General features: G+C 59.4%; 2 protein-coding genes across 3 annotated transcripts in view; one reads left to right on the top strand and one right to left on the bottom strand.

Moving 5' to 3' along the window:
- GNAZ (G protein subunit alpha z) overlaps nt 1-9,927 on the top strand; it is a 38,436-nt gene extending 28,509 nt beyond the window's left edge. Inside the window, exon 3 of the mRNA XM_058656644.1 lies at nt 9,239-9,927. Within this exon, the coding sequence (XP_058512627.1) occupies nt 9,239-9,583 (345 nt within the window). The 3' untranslated portion in view covers nt 9,584-9,927. The remainder of the gene's footprint in view (nt 1-9,238) is intronic.
- The window catches only part of RSPH14 (radial spoke head 14 homolog), a 57,703-nt gene that overhangs the window by 35,263 nt on the left and 9,591 nt on the right, over nt 1-12,849 (bottom strand). The gene's annotated exons all lie outside the window — the stretch shown is intronic.

The following is a 12,849-nucleotide window of genomic DNA, read 5'->3' as shown; positions in this document are numbered from 1 at the left end:
TCACAGCCTTTACACCTATTTGTGGGGGCCCCGGCCTTGGCTACAGCCCCAGCGCCTGGCACCGTGGAGTATGCCTGCCTTGGTAATCCATGCAAGGCACGGTGCTGGACTGCAGGTTCCAGGAGCCTCCTGGAGCTGAAAATCAGAGGTTCTTGCACTATGCTTCCCTGCCACAGGCCGGCAGTGGCAGCGACAGCCTCTGGTCTATAGCATGTATCCTGCTGTGTCTTAATTTCCCCAGTCAGTGACTGACAGCAGGGGAGAATCCACTAAACTGGCCAGATTTAACACAGAAGCAAAGAGGAGCTCGGGTTCTCATTTCAGAGGCTGTGCAGGAGGCAGCTCCCCGAGCAAGCAGCACGTGAGGGGCCTTAGCACGTGAGGGGCCTTAGCGGCCCGGAACCTTCCTCTGCTGGGAAGCAGCGTGCAGGAGTGCCAGGCCCTCTCAGAGCAGGCGCTCCTGGCACGCATCCAGTGGGGCTGTGCTGTGGCAGAACTGGGAGTCACCCCCTCGCCTTATCAGATTACGGGACCGCTGTCTCCCCGTCACACCCACCCTGGGGCAGGGAGTGTCTGAGATCCTGTAAGTCACCAGTAACAGATCTGGCAAAAGGAAAACCATGATGTCTGCAGGGAGCCCCCCAACTCCAGGCAGGCTCCAGCAGATCTGGGGATCCCTCCCAGGGGACCAAGAAGGTGCTCTGGGAGCAGTCGCAGAAGTCCTGGGCAGGGGGGAGGGGCACTGGCTGTGGGCCCCCCACCACCTGTGTCTGTGTGGACTGCCCAGGTCCAGGCTGATGGAAAAGTATAACACCCAGTCCCCTTGTTCCTCTCCCAGCTCCTGAATAACCCGGTGGGCTGAGAGCTTAGGAGTGACACAGAACACAGAAGGAGCGGAAGGGCCACCATGAGCATGCAACATAAACCTCAGGCCAGCAGGGGGTTCCCCCAGGCACACAGGGAAGCTAGCATCCCAGATAGGAACTCTGCTGCCCACTGCTGAGAGGGCCCCGGGCAGGCTGGGAGGCAGCACCCTTTAGATATTTAGAGTTACCCCCCCAGTCCCTTCCTCCGTGCCATGCACATGGGGAGACCAGGCAAACAGGCAGCTAGGTGGCCCCAGTGAACTGGTGGGTGAAGCAGGAAGTGGCCAGCAGCTGTCTCCGGCAGGTTCGGAAAAGGGCTTTGCAAGCTGCTGGAGCCCGAGTGACAGCTCTGCCGGCAGCCTGTTATCTTGTTTAAACAGCGCTGGCTGTTTGAAATGGCAGGCCGTGCTGCTGCTGTTACTATGAGCGGTGCAGTTGTCCCTGAGCACAGTTGAAAGGGGAGGCTGCCGTGGCTTGTCATTATGGAGCAGGGACACAGCCCAACCCCTACCCCAGGAAGCCCCATCTGTCACCTCTGGCCTGCAGCCACCAGGGCCAAGTGCTCCATAAAACGGGCCACTCCTGAGTCATGTGGGTGTCCCCTCCCCTGCTGCCCCTAGGCAATGGCTGAGGAGCCACAGGGGCTGGGAAGGAGATGGCAAAGTGGCAGGAGATGAGGGAAGGTCAGGCGCCCCAGGAACATCTGACGGGCGCAAGGGGCCGCCGCTTGAGCTGCTGACCCTGCCCAAAGGGAAGCCAGGTATTGGACACGACACCCTGTCCCCACAAACACATGAGCCCTCCCAAGAGAGCCCGGCCCCAGGGCTAGGTGTGTCCTAGGACCACAACTGTTAGCCACAGGACAGGAATCAAATCTCAAAAATAAAATCCTAAAGCTTCATCCACCAAGATACAGACTGGATGGTTCCTGATCACTTTGAAGCCAAATGCACACCTGCTTACACCTGCTTACCAAAATAGCTCTGTAGTTTACTGATCAACCACGAGGCCCCCTGCAGGCCAGCCATCACCACAGGCTGTTGCTGGGAGGCTAGAACAGGCCTTCTGGGAACAAGGGATGGGGGAGACTCAGGGTCACCTTTGGATGCCCGTCATGTGTACAGCCAAGCCATCAAGTGTCTTCAGAGGATGGGTGGGGGCAAGACCTGTCCCCTTAGGGGCAGATTGGAAGCAGGGGTGTGGCCTGCAGCCCCCTCTGCCCAACCTAGGCCAGATCACCTGTGGGCTGGGGCGCACAGGGCATCCATGCACTCACATCTTCTCCCAGGCCAAGTTCCTCTGGCACACGCTATCCGTCCCTGCCTGGCATGTGCCCCACACTGGACAGAGCTGGGCAGGGTCATCTCCAGACAGGTGGCCCTGTGCCCACAGACAGACCATGAGCAATCACAGGAACCAGGACCAGTGGTGCCAGAAGCTATACTGCAAATTCAAGGGCTGAGGCTGACCAGAGGCTACTTCACAAACCTTAGGAAAGGACAGCATGGCCACGGCCTTGAGGTCCAGAGGCCAAGTATAGGAGAGCAGGCCAGGAGTCGGGCGAGGAGTTGGGGAGGGTGCAGAGGTCATCCAGCCCTCCACATGAGTCCTGAGGAGTTGTCACAGAGCAGCCACAGAGGCACAGGGCTGGGCAAGAGACAGCGGCAGGGGGAAGAGGGCAGGACATGCCACCTGAGTGACCCAGAGGCCCATTGCAGGATGGGACACGGGCCCTCTGCACGCCACACTCCCTGAGCTGTGTCACTGTGTGGGGGCCCTCTCCTCTGGCAGCAGTAGACTCCATTACCATGCGTCCACAAAACCTGCCCTGTGGCTTGCTGGGCATGGTGCTGGCCACCCCGTTAGTCTGCTTCTTTGTTGGACAGCTAGTGGCACACATGACCCTCCCCTGAGGGCCTGAGTTCTCTGAAGCCTGGACAGTCCCCCTCGGTCCTCTCCATCTCTCAGGCAAGAAGGGGCATGCACTATACCAGCAGTTGTGTGGCTCAGGGAGTGGCCAGGGGTGGAGAAAAGGGGTGCCAGCGGGGAGGGGCTGGGCTCTTGCGATGAACAACCTCTCCTGGAGGCCCAGACAGTGCCTGGCAGGTGGGAGACACATCCAGTGGGTAGTCTCTGGTCTCCATGAGGCTGCCCATGGCAATGGACCACGTTTCTGCTGTGACTCATTTCACCATTGCCCAAAATAACCGATTGTCTCTCAGCTACAGCGACCAAGCCCTGGGGTGACATAGAAGTCAAGGAGAAGCAAAGCTGCCCACAGCGGGCCTGGTGGCTGGGCAGGTGAGGATGAGACGGTGAAGCCCTGTGGCTGGGGTGGAGGTAGAGAGGGGTAGGAGCAGGCGGCGCTGGCCTCCACAGCACCCCCTCACCTACTCCCTCCACCCCCAACGTCCTGCCTTGCTAAAGGAGCCCCAGGTTGGAGGGGGACATGTGGGGTGGACCCCCAGCTGAGTAGGAGGACCTGACCCAGACTGAGAGCAGTGCTATTAGGGCCTGTGCTTGGGAAGCTCAGTGCTAGACACAGAGCCATGCTGGCCTCCTACAGTGCCCCCTGCTGTGTGGTCCCTGCAGGCAGGCCAGGGGCTCTCAGAGTCATGGGCCTCCTTTAATCCAATTCTGCAACCCAGCAGGAGTAGGAAGAGGGAAGCGCTAACCAGATTACACTGGAAATGACCCTGGGCATCCGGCTCTGTCCCTAGTCACTTCCCTGTTCCTCAAGAGGGCGATAGCCTGGGGTGCATGGCCAGGTCCAGGCAACTGTTCTCAGGGTGGGCAGTGGGCTAGGCAGAAAAGGGCCTTGAGGCCATCTCTGTGAAATGGCGAGTGTGGCAGGGAACCTACCTGCTTCTGTGGAGGGACACTCACCCAGTTCTGGGAGACTCAGGGTAAAGGCAAACCCCATGGTTGTCATGGAAACAGCTGTGCAATGCTGGGAAGACCCACGGGGCTGCCACACACTCCTGGGTGTGGCCAGCACACAGAGTGCAGCTCTGTGGCCTTGTAGCCCACTCCACCCCTGTGGGCACCTGTCCTCCCAACTGCCTAGAGTCAGCTGTGATTCTGTCCAAGCACAGGGTACTGCCCTCTGGAAACCACCTCCCCGTGGAGGGCAGGAGGGGCAAAGGGGCAGGACAGTGTCAGGATTCCAACAGGAGACTGTCTGTCACGAGCTGCCTGGGGCTGCCGAGCACCCGAATCCCCAGGTGTGAACAGAGCTGACTGATACACATGCCTCCTCCTGCTCCTATCTGGAAGCCCCTCTGTCTCCCCTCCCAGCAGCGCCCACTTTGCATCATAGCTTCCTGAGAACCAGGTGGGCACATAGCTTTCCCCCATTCATTTTCAGACCAAGGGACACAGCAAAGCCAGAAGAGCTGCCGTGTGTCTACTCACAGCCGGGGCCAGGCAGGTCTCGGCCCGGGCTCAGGCCAATCCCAGCAGCACAGGGACAGCCAGGGGAGGGAGCAGTGTGTGGAGAGCATGCAAACAAGGCTGCGTCCAGAGACACTTCTCAGAGGAGGCGAGTAGTGAGGGGTTCCCCCACCATGCATTCAGACCCATGTCAGCTGCATGGGGACAAAACTTCTCCTAGTACCCCTGCACATGGTCACATATGAAGACCAAGCAATCATCCAGACAAAAAGCAGCTTTTCTACCAAGGCAGGGAGCTGTGGCTGGAAGAGGAAGCGATGCAGTTTGTGGCAGCCAGCACCCCCCGGGGAACCCCTTGTGGGCCTGACTCCTTCTGTGAGGCTTCCAGAGATGGCAGTGGGCTGGGTGAAATCCAGGCTGCCTCTCTGGGCATGCCCAAACCCGAGTCTCCAGTTCACAACATAGCACCCAGAGTGGGTCCTGAGGGCCCAGAGGCCCTGCCCTGTGCAGCTTTCTCTCAGTGGACTTGACATTGGCACAGGGCACTCTCCGGGTTGTGCCATGGCTGCCCTGGGCCCCCTTTCTCTCCCAGGGCTGTGAAGGCATCCTCCTAGCTGCATTGCTGGTTTCACAAGGTCCCTCTCATGCTCCCCCCACTTGCTCATGAGAGTAGAGTAGGGGCTGGCAGGTGGCGTGTGGAAAGGGAAGTTCAAGGAAGACCCCAATGTGCACATGGGGACTGGATGGCAGGAAATGAGGTGGCAGCAGTAGGGGCCGTGGGAAGAACCTAAGAGACAGGGATAGATGGAGAGGGACCTGGCCTGGGCTCTGCAGAGTTACAGCTGGAAGGGGTGACTCAGCACCCCCTCTCCCAGCTCCTGCAGGGACCCCTGTGACACCTGGCCCTGTGCCTGCCCACCTGGGCAGGTGTGTCACAACTCAACAGCAGCACCCTCGTAGGGAGGATGACACCTGGGCCCTGGGTGCTGCTCCAGCTGGGAATGGGAGGACTAACCTCAGGTTCCTCACATAGGATACGTTCTCACTTCAAGAAAGTTTAGGGGAGCCCTGCTCAGCGGCTGTGGGTGCTTGCTCGCTGGGCCAAGAATTGGGCTTTTCACAGAGGAAGGCTGAGCCAAGGGATGTGAATGAGCCCCATTCACAGGACAGGGCCAGTCCCCCGGAGTGCCCAGCCCGAGCTGAGCCACCAAGTGCCAGGCGCAGAGAGCAGCATCCTGTGTGGCAGGACCAAGATGGAGTGGGGTGAGATGTTATGAGGCTGGACTTATCACTGGGCCCCCTTGTAGGAGTTTGAGGGCACCATAGGGTAGGGTGTGGCTGGAGGGGTACAGCCTGGGGTGCATCCTCAGAGGACTGGCCATCACCCCTCCCCGCTATCTCTAACAGAGGCAGGTGGGACACAGGCACCCTCAAATACTGTTTCATTGGGGAGGGGGTTCCTGGATCTCCCAGCCTCAGCCCCATGCCTCTTCATGGTCACAGGAGGTGGCCAGGGGATGGAGGAGCCCATGCCTCACCTTCCGTGCCCCTGTTCGACGCATTCATGACTGAGGGGCCATGGAGAATGAGAGGAACCCAGAAGGGGCTGCTGTACTCAGAGTAGCCCCTTGCATAGTGGGGCCCCGGCCATGAGGGCAGCTGCCTGCTGGAGGGATGCTCTCTGAGCAAATCCCTGGGAGCAGGAAGGGGAGGTGCGGGGTCACCCCTTCCAGCTGCAGCTCTGCAGAGCCCAGGCCAGGCCCCTCTGCCTTCTCAAGGGCCCAGCCCCGCCTCTCAGGTCCTTTCCACAGTCCCTACCGCTGCCACCTCATTGCCTGCCATCCAATCCCCACACACACATGGGGTCTTCCCTGCACTGGGAAGAGGTCACAGTCCTGTGTCTGTTCCATTACCCAAGACTTACAGCACCCCCAGTTGGGCCTGCTGAGCTTGCCTTGCACTGTGGCTGCAACAGCCCAACCCCAAGGCCACAATCAGGCAAGAGCTCCCAGGTCCCACCCCAGTGCCCCCCCACGTACTCAGCACCGAGCCCTCATTGTGTCTGCTGGATTCAAAGCCACATCCTTCACAAGGCACGGGAAAGCCAGTATCTTGCCCAATGACAGGCGAGTGGCTGGGGTGGGGAAAGTTGGCGCTCTGGGAGGTGTCATGAGGCCCTGAGGTTGAGGGAGTCACAGGATTAGGGAATAAGTTGGCAGGTCTGAGGAGAGAGACAGGAGAACTCCTGATGGCAAAGGGCAAGCATGGGGACCAGACCTCATCCCCAGGAGATGGGGAGGCTACAGGAAGGCACCCCTGAGCATGTCAAAAATGGGAGAGGGGCGTTCCAGCAGACAGATTTGGTGCACTCCCCGGGGGTGGCCAGTGAATCACCATGACAGGGTGTGGTCATGGTAAGGCCTAGGGAGAAACTGTGCCCATGGGCTCCTGCACAGCGTGACCATGGACCAGACCCCTGCCTCTGTGGAGGTGCCCCAGAGAGAGCTGGGGGCACAGTGGCACAGTGGCAAGTAGCCAATGCTTCCAGCCGTCCTCACAGGCTCTGGGCCTTGGTCCCATGGCCCACCTCCCATGGTGGCAGGGTGGAGGGTTGCAGAAGGAGCCCTCCTGTGTCCACCCCTCCCCAACACCAGTCTGTGCAGGGCTGAGGGAGGAGAACAAGCAGGAAACCCACCAGCAGTGGGCAGAGTCACAGGACCCCAAAGCTGCCTCCAACCGTGGCCCAGGGCCCTAGCTGCCCCATTAGGGCAGTGCTAACCCCAACACAGCCAACTCTGCAGGCAGGAAGAGGGGTGTCTGGGTGGGAGGTGGGGTATGTTCTGTAAGGAAATGGGCACGGCTTCTAGGAAGGAGGTGAGTGAGCAGGATGTGAACTTGGGGGATGCCGGACAGGGACGGGACCAGGATGGGGAAAGCCCAGGGCGTCCCGTCCTCGCCTGTATGCAAGCTTCCCACCATTTACAGAGTTACAGCCCCAAACAGCCTAGCTCTCCTGTCAGTGGTTGTGACTTGCGGTGTCTGGCCGCTGGGGGCTGCAGGAGGGGGGGACAGGCACTGTCGTGAGAGTGGCTCCAAGGTACGAGGGCCCCCACATAGTCTGGACACTGGGTCACAGCAAGAGATGATGAGCTGCCAGCCCGGTCCACCACTAATCTCTCCCTTCAAGGGGCCACCTGTGCTTCTATGGTCCCTCCATTTCCCCCAGCCTCACGCCCTACCTCGAGGAGCCACAGGCCTCTCTCTGGTCAGTGGCTCCCATGTGGAGATCCCAGAGTGGGCGCAGGCAGCAAAGTGCAAAGTGGGGAGCAAGGGGCTCGGCCAGCATCGAGGTGCCAGGGCGGGTGAGGCTGTTCCTTCAGGTGCTGACAGCCAACTCAGGGAGCTTCTGAGCCAGGCTCATAGCCACCCAGGGCCTCCTTAATGTCAGCTAGGTAAGTGAGGCCAGTGGCTGTGTGTGCACACAAACAGTTAATGTTATTCTTTGACATTTCTCAGGCACCCATGTGGTTCCCCGGAACTTGTCCCAAGGAAGAGGGGAAATCTGTGATCCTAAACACCAGCAGGACCCCCCCAGCAGGTGCACACCACCTGGGCTGGGGGGGGAGTCCCTGGGGCAAGCTCTCATTCAAGGACCAGTGAAAGAATGCCACCAGGGAGGGGGTCCTGCCTCCCAGAGCCCCTCTGTGGCCGATGGCAGGTGGTTTCCTGGCCCTCCAGCCCCTCTGTGGCCAATGGCAGGTGGTTTCCTGGCCCTCCAGCCCCTCTGTGGCCAATGGCAGGTGGTTTCCTGGCCCTCCAGCCCTGTTGTCAGGATGCTGGACTGGGTGCTGGAGCCACCCTGGCTGTCACCCCATGGAGCCCAGGCCCTTGCTCCCCCTGCATGCCTCTCCGCCTGCTGTGGAGTCCCTGGCCTAGACCCTGCTGCAAGCCCTCCTGGCTGGGGGGTCAGAAGCACAGCCCCAGCTCTGACAGTCACTCCTGTGAGAAATAACAGCTCCATTACCACGGGCAAGCAGTCTTTGCCCGTGTGGTTTCCAGGAACCCATTAACGCTAATTACTCCTGCTGCGACTGTGACATTCCTAGACCACCGCTGTTCCCTGGTCTCGCCTTCTCCTTCACAAACATCAACTCCACGGCCAGGTTCGGCTGCGGAGACACAGGCACCTCTGGGCTGCTATGCTCAAAGGTCAGCCCTGCCCACCTCAGCCCTCGGCAGCGTTCAGGTACATTCTAAATAAGGAGTACGCAGGGTGGCAGGTGAAGCGTGGGTTCCTGGGAATGACAGGGACCTCTGGGCCTTCCCTCCTCCCCACCCCATGCACCTGGCTTCCTCTTGGCACAGACACAGAGTATGCAGGGGCCCGCAGAGCTGGGTCTCTATGAGGCACCCCTCATGAAGCTCCCCCCACCCCAACCGCCGACACCACCAGAGAACCTGAGGATATCATCAGCGTCACCGCAGTCACCATGGTGCTGGTGCCTCCGGCTGCGGTTGGCACGGTCATCAGTGAGACTGTGTGGTCAGGCAAGCCCTCCAAGCTGGAAGTGGAGATGGTAACACCTGACCGCTGTCTGTCCTCACACAGGGAGGGGTGCGTAGATGGTGGCTGTGAGCAGTTAACTGCTCTCGGAGGTGAGAGCTGCTAGCTCACAGGGAGGCAGGAGGTGTGGGTGTCCGACAGACACACATGTGCTGTGAACAAACCCAGAGGGGACACAGCACACTGTGAAGGGGACAGCCAGAGCGGCACAGCTCGACAGCCGCACCCACAGGAACTTGGAGCTCCTGTGTGTACCCACATGGGGCAGGCTGGGGGTTCAGGCAAGGCATGTACCAAGGAGGGCGGAAGGACCCACAGGGGCTTGGCTGGGGGGAGGAGGCAGCGAGGCGGGGCTGGGGTGTGGGGTCTTAGCCTGAGCCGCCTCGAGTTAACACGAGCACCTTCCCCTGCCCAGAGTCGAATGGCAGAGAGCCTGCGGCTGTTCGACTCCATCTGCAACAACAACTGGTTCATCAACACCTCACTCATCCTCTTCCTGAACAAGAAGGACCTGCTGGCTGAGAAGATCCGGCGCATCCCGCTCACCATCTGCTTCCCCGAGTACAAGGGCCAGAACACGTACGAGGAGGCCGCCGTCTACATCCAGCGGCAGTTCGAGGACCTGAACCGCAACAAGGAGACCAAGGAGATCTACTCACACTTCACCTGCGCCACCGACACCAGTAACATCCAGTTTGTGTTCGACGCCGTGACAGATGTCATCATCCAGAACAATCTCAAGTACATTGGCCTGTGCTGAGGCACCGGGGCCGCGGCCCACCTGCCCGGGATGAGACCAGTTACGGGGTATCACACCCCAAACCCGTGCTAGAGAAGCCCCCCACCAAGGGCAGAGGCCTGGGGAGCCTGGGGAGTGGTCCCCCCTCCCTGGCCCCCTGTCTCCACAAACATACATATATACAGATAGATCACTAGGTAAACACACACATGCACACGTCCACACGTTGGAGCAGATGAAGTTCTTGAAAGCGTCCAGGTGTCTCGCAAACTCCGGGAGACTGTCCCAAGTCCACCACTAACCCATCCTGCCCCTTCACTTTGCCTTCCTGAGCGGGACTCCTCCACCTTCCGGGCGGAGGTCCCGGCGGCATCGCTGGACTGCCCCTGGGGGAGGCGGGGCCAGAGCCCAGGCTCCGGACTGGGCCATCTTGCTGCTGGCCTCATGTACTCACAGCTACTCTGCACCGTGTCCATTGCAGACTGGGGGACCCGGGGCGGGGGGCACCACGTGACAGCACCAACCAGACCTCCAGCCACTCACAGCTCTTTTTAAACAGCTTCGAAATATGCAGCAAAAATCTGACACAATAAAATGAGTGGCACCACCGATCAATCTCAAAACTAGGCCGGCTGGGTTTCCAGCTTTTCTTCTATACTTCTAGTCTGATGATGTTTTATAAATTGAAACCTGGATTTTTTTTTTTTTTCCTTTTCTGACATCCCTGGGTGGTGGTTGTTTTTTTTTTTTTAATTATTATTTTTGTTTTTGGTTTGGTTTGGATTTTTGGTTTTCTTGGCCAAACCTCGTGGGTGTTTCGCAAAAAAGAAAAAACACAAAAATACAGGAAATATTTCCAATGCAGTCCGAGTATTCCTTTTTTAAAAAAAAATTGCAGATTTTTTCAAAGCCTATTTTTTTTTTCTTTCAGGTGGTCCTTTCTTGTGTCTGGCTTGCCGAGTGTCCAAAAGTTGTCCACGTGGGCAGCCGCGTGGCAGCCCCGTGGGCACACGTTTGTACATACGCCTCCTCTGCAGCGTGCGTCCTCTTGTTCTTGGTGCGGTTTCCCCGCTTTGTTTTTATTTCAGAAAATAAACGTGTGATGTATTGAAGAGCGGTTCTTCACCTAGGAGCAGGTGGACTGACGGACAGACGGACGGGGAGCCGAGGGTCTCGGGGCCAGAGTTCTGTGGCTTGGCCTGGGGAGGTTCGGAAGGGGTGGGAGGGGAGCTGGGCCGGGCCGGGAGCAGCAATGACTCCTGTGAAGGTGCAGCAGTGTGGCCTGAGGGAGGCTCTGTTGAGACCCAGCCCGGGCCTTCCTGTCCCCCCACCCCGCCACAGCGGAGGGGAGAATCCGTTCTCGCCCTGTTCAGTAGCCAAGGTCAGCGGACGGAATCACAGCCAAGGACTCTTGAGGGTCATACTGTGGGAAGGGGAAGAGAGGAGCCGGCGAGGGTGAAGGGAAGTCGCAGACTGTCTACTTTACGAAAAATAAAATACGCTGAATGGAGCCACACCTTGTCCCCGTGTGCTGTGTGTACGCCAGGCGCGTGCCTTCACCCACCTGGGATGCCCAGCTGTGGCCACCCTCCACACTGGGGTTCTGGGCCTCTCCCCTGGCCCTGCCCCCTCCCCACATTTAGATGATGACAGGGGTCATGCCCCTCCCTATCCTGTAGACCGTGTGTCCAGGTGAGACCCGTCCCCACAGAGCGCCCTGTGTCGAAGAGGAGGGTACAGGGGAGATAGGGTCCCACGAGTGCTGAGTTGTCCTCCCCCCACACACACTGGCCCTGCCATGCCCCTGCTCTGCCCATGGGTGGGTGGAGACCACAGGGAGCCCAGAGCCGGTCTCCAAGACTCCTGGACCTGGAGGGAAGTCCCGTATGTGCGTATACACAGGTACCTGCTCTGGGCCAACGTGGCATACACCTGGCTCTCCAGCCCCTCTGGAGGGAGCCCAGACACCCCACACACACCTTCTCCTCACCCCTTCCCAGGTCCTCAGACAGCAAAAATCAAATGGAACTTTAGTTTAAGAAGAAGTCGCCTGTGGCCTGCTGTATTTTTTTCACACCCACGGTGACTTGGTAATCTCACGGTGGAAGCACAGGTAAAGTGGAGGGGAAGCACTTCCCCGGGCTTCCCAGAGCCCAGCTCCCCACCACACGTCTGCACCCGTCCTCCTGGGACACCTGCCCAGGGGCAGGACACAAAGGGCTGTTGGCAGCTCCAGGTCTGGCCCCACCTGACCTGCCTCCTGCCCGTGCCAGGCAGGGGAAAGCAATGAACTGGGAGGGTCCCAGAGAGGCGTAATGTGTATAAACATTGACAGATGGCCAACCTTGGCCTTGGTCAGGGTGGAGTTGGCAGGGGAGGGGGAGGGTGGGTAGGAGGAGAGGGTGCGAGCACCCAGACACCAGCAGGGATGAATAGTAAGAGCAGGGCTGAGCTGGCCCCTGCCCAGGACATGGGGACACCAGGCTCGCTCATGAGGGCGTGAGTCTGAGTGCTCCCTAAGGCGGCACAGTGGGCCCAAGGCAGTGCTAGGCAGAATCCTACACTCGCCCTGCAGTGTCTGCTGCTCGCGCCACACTGCACAGAGAGCCTGTGTGGACTGTGATGGGTGACCTGGCCAGGCCTTCGGGCAGCTCCTCCATGGGGATGTCACACACCTGCCTCACTTAGCCCAACCAGGGGCCTGCAAAGCTGAGCCACGGTGCTTAAGGCCAGGGGCCGAGCTGGTTCAGCCCCCCATGCATGCCCGTTTTAGTGGTTCTGTTTGTCACCAAGCTGTCCTATTGTGAACCACTTGGGAATACCGCCCAAGGTTCCCTGGCCCGACGGAGTGATGAGGGTAACCACTGAGACCCTGGCGGAGCTAGCCTGGGCCAAGGTAGGGAGTGCACCTGCAGGATGGACGTGGCCTTGAGGCACAGCCTGCATCAGCAACTCCTGGACCTGGCCGCTCCACTCCCAACTTCTCTCTAGTCCTAGATGCTGGCTCCCGCACCCCCAAAATATTCAGGCTCACAGCTGCACCCAGACATCTGTCCCGGCTACACCCCAACCCAGGAGCCAGAGTCCACATGCCAAAGGCAAGGCCAGAACTTGGCCTTCCCGGCCCTGGTTGGTGCTGTCCTCCAGGCCTGACTCAAGCCAGGGACCACCCAGGATACCCCATCACAGTGCACCAGGAACTGAACCAGCCTCTCAGAGCCTGCACAAGGAGGTGGTGGCAGAAGGAAAAACCGGGTCAAACTCAGGGGGTCCCAGGGATGTTCAGA

Source organism: Ochotona princeps, chromosome 29, assembly GCF_030435755.1.
Source record: "Ochotona princeps isolate mOchPri1 chromosome 29, mOchPri1.hap1, whole genome shotgun sequence".
In the NCBI taxonomy this organism is placed as follows: domain Eukaryota; kingdom Metazoa; phylum Chordata; class Mammalia; order Lagomorpha; family Ochotonidae; genus Ochotona; species Ochotona princeps.
Note: the sequence above shows the minus strand (reverse complement) of the source record. Positions and strands in the feature narration are given on the sequence as shown.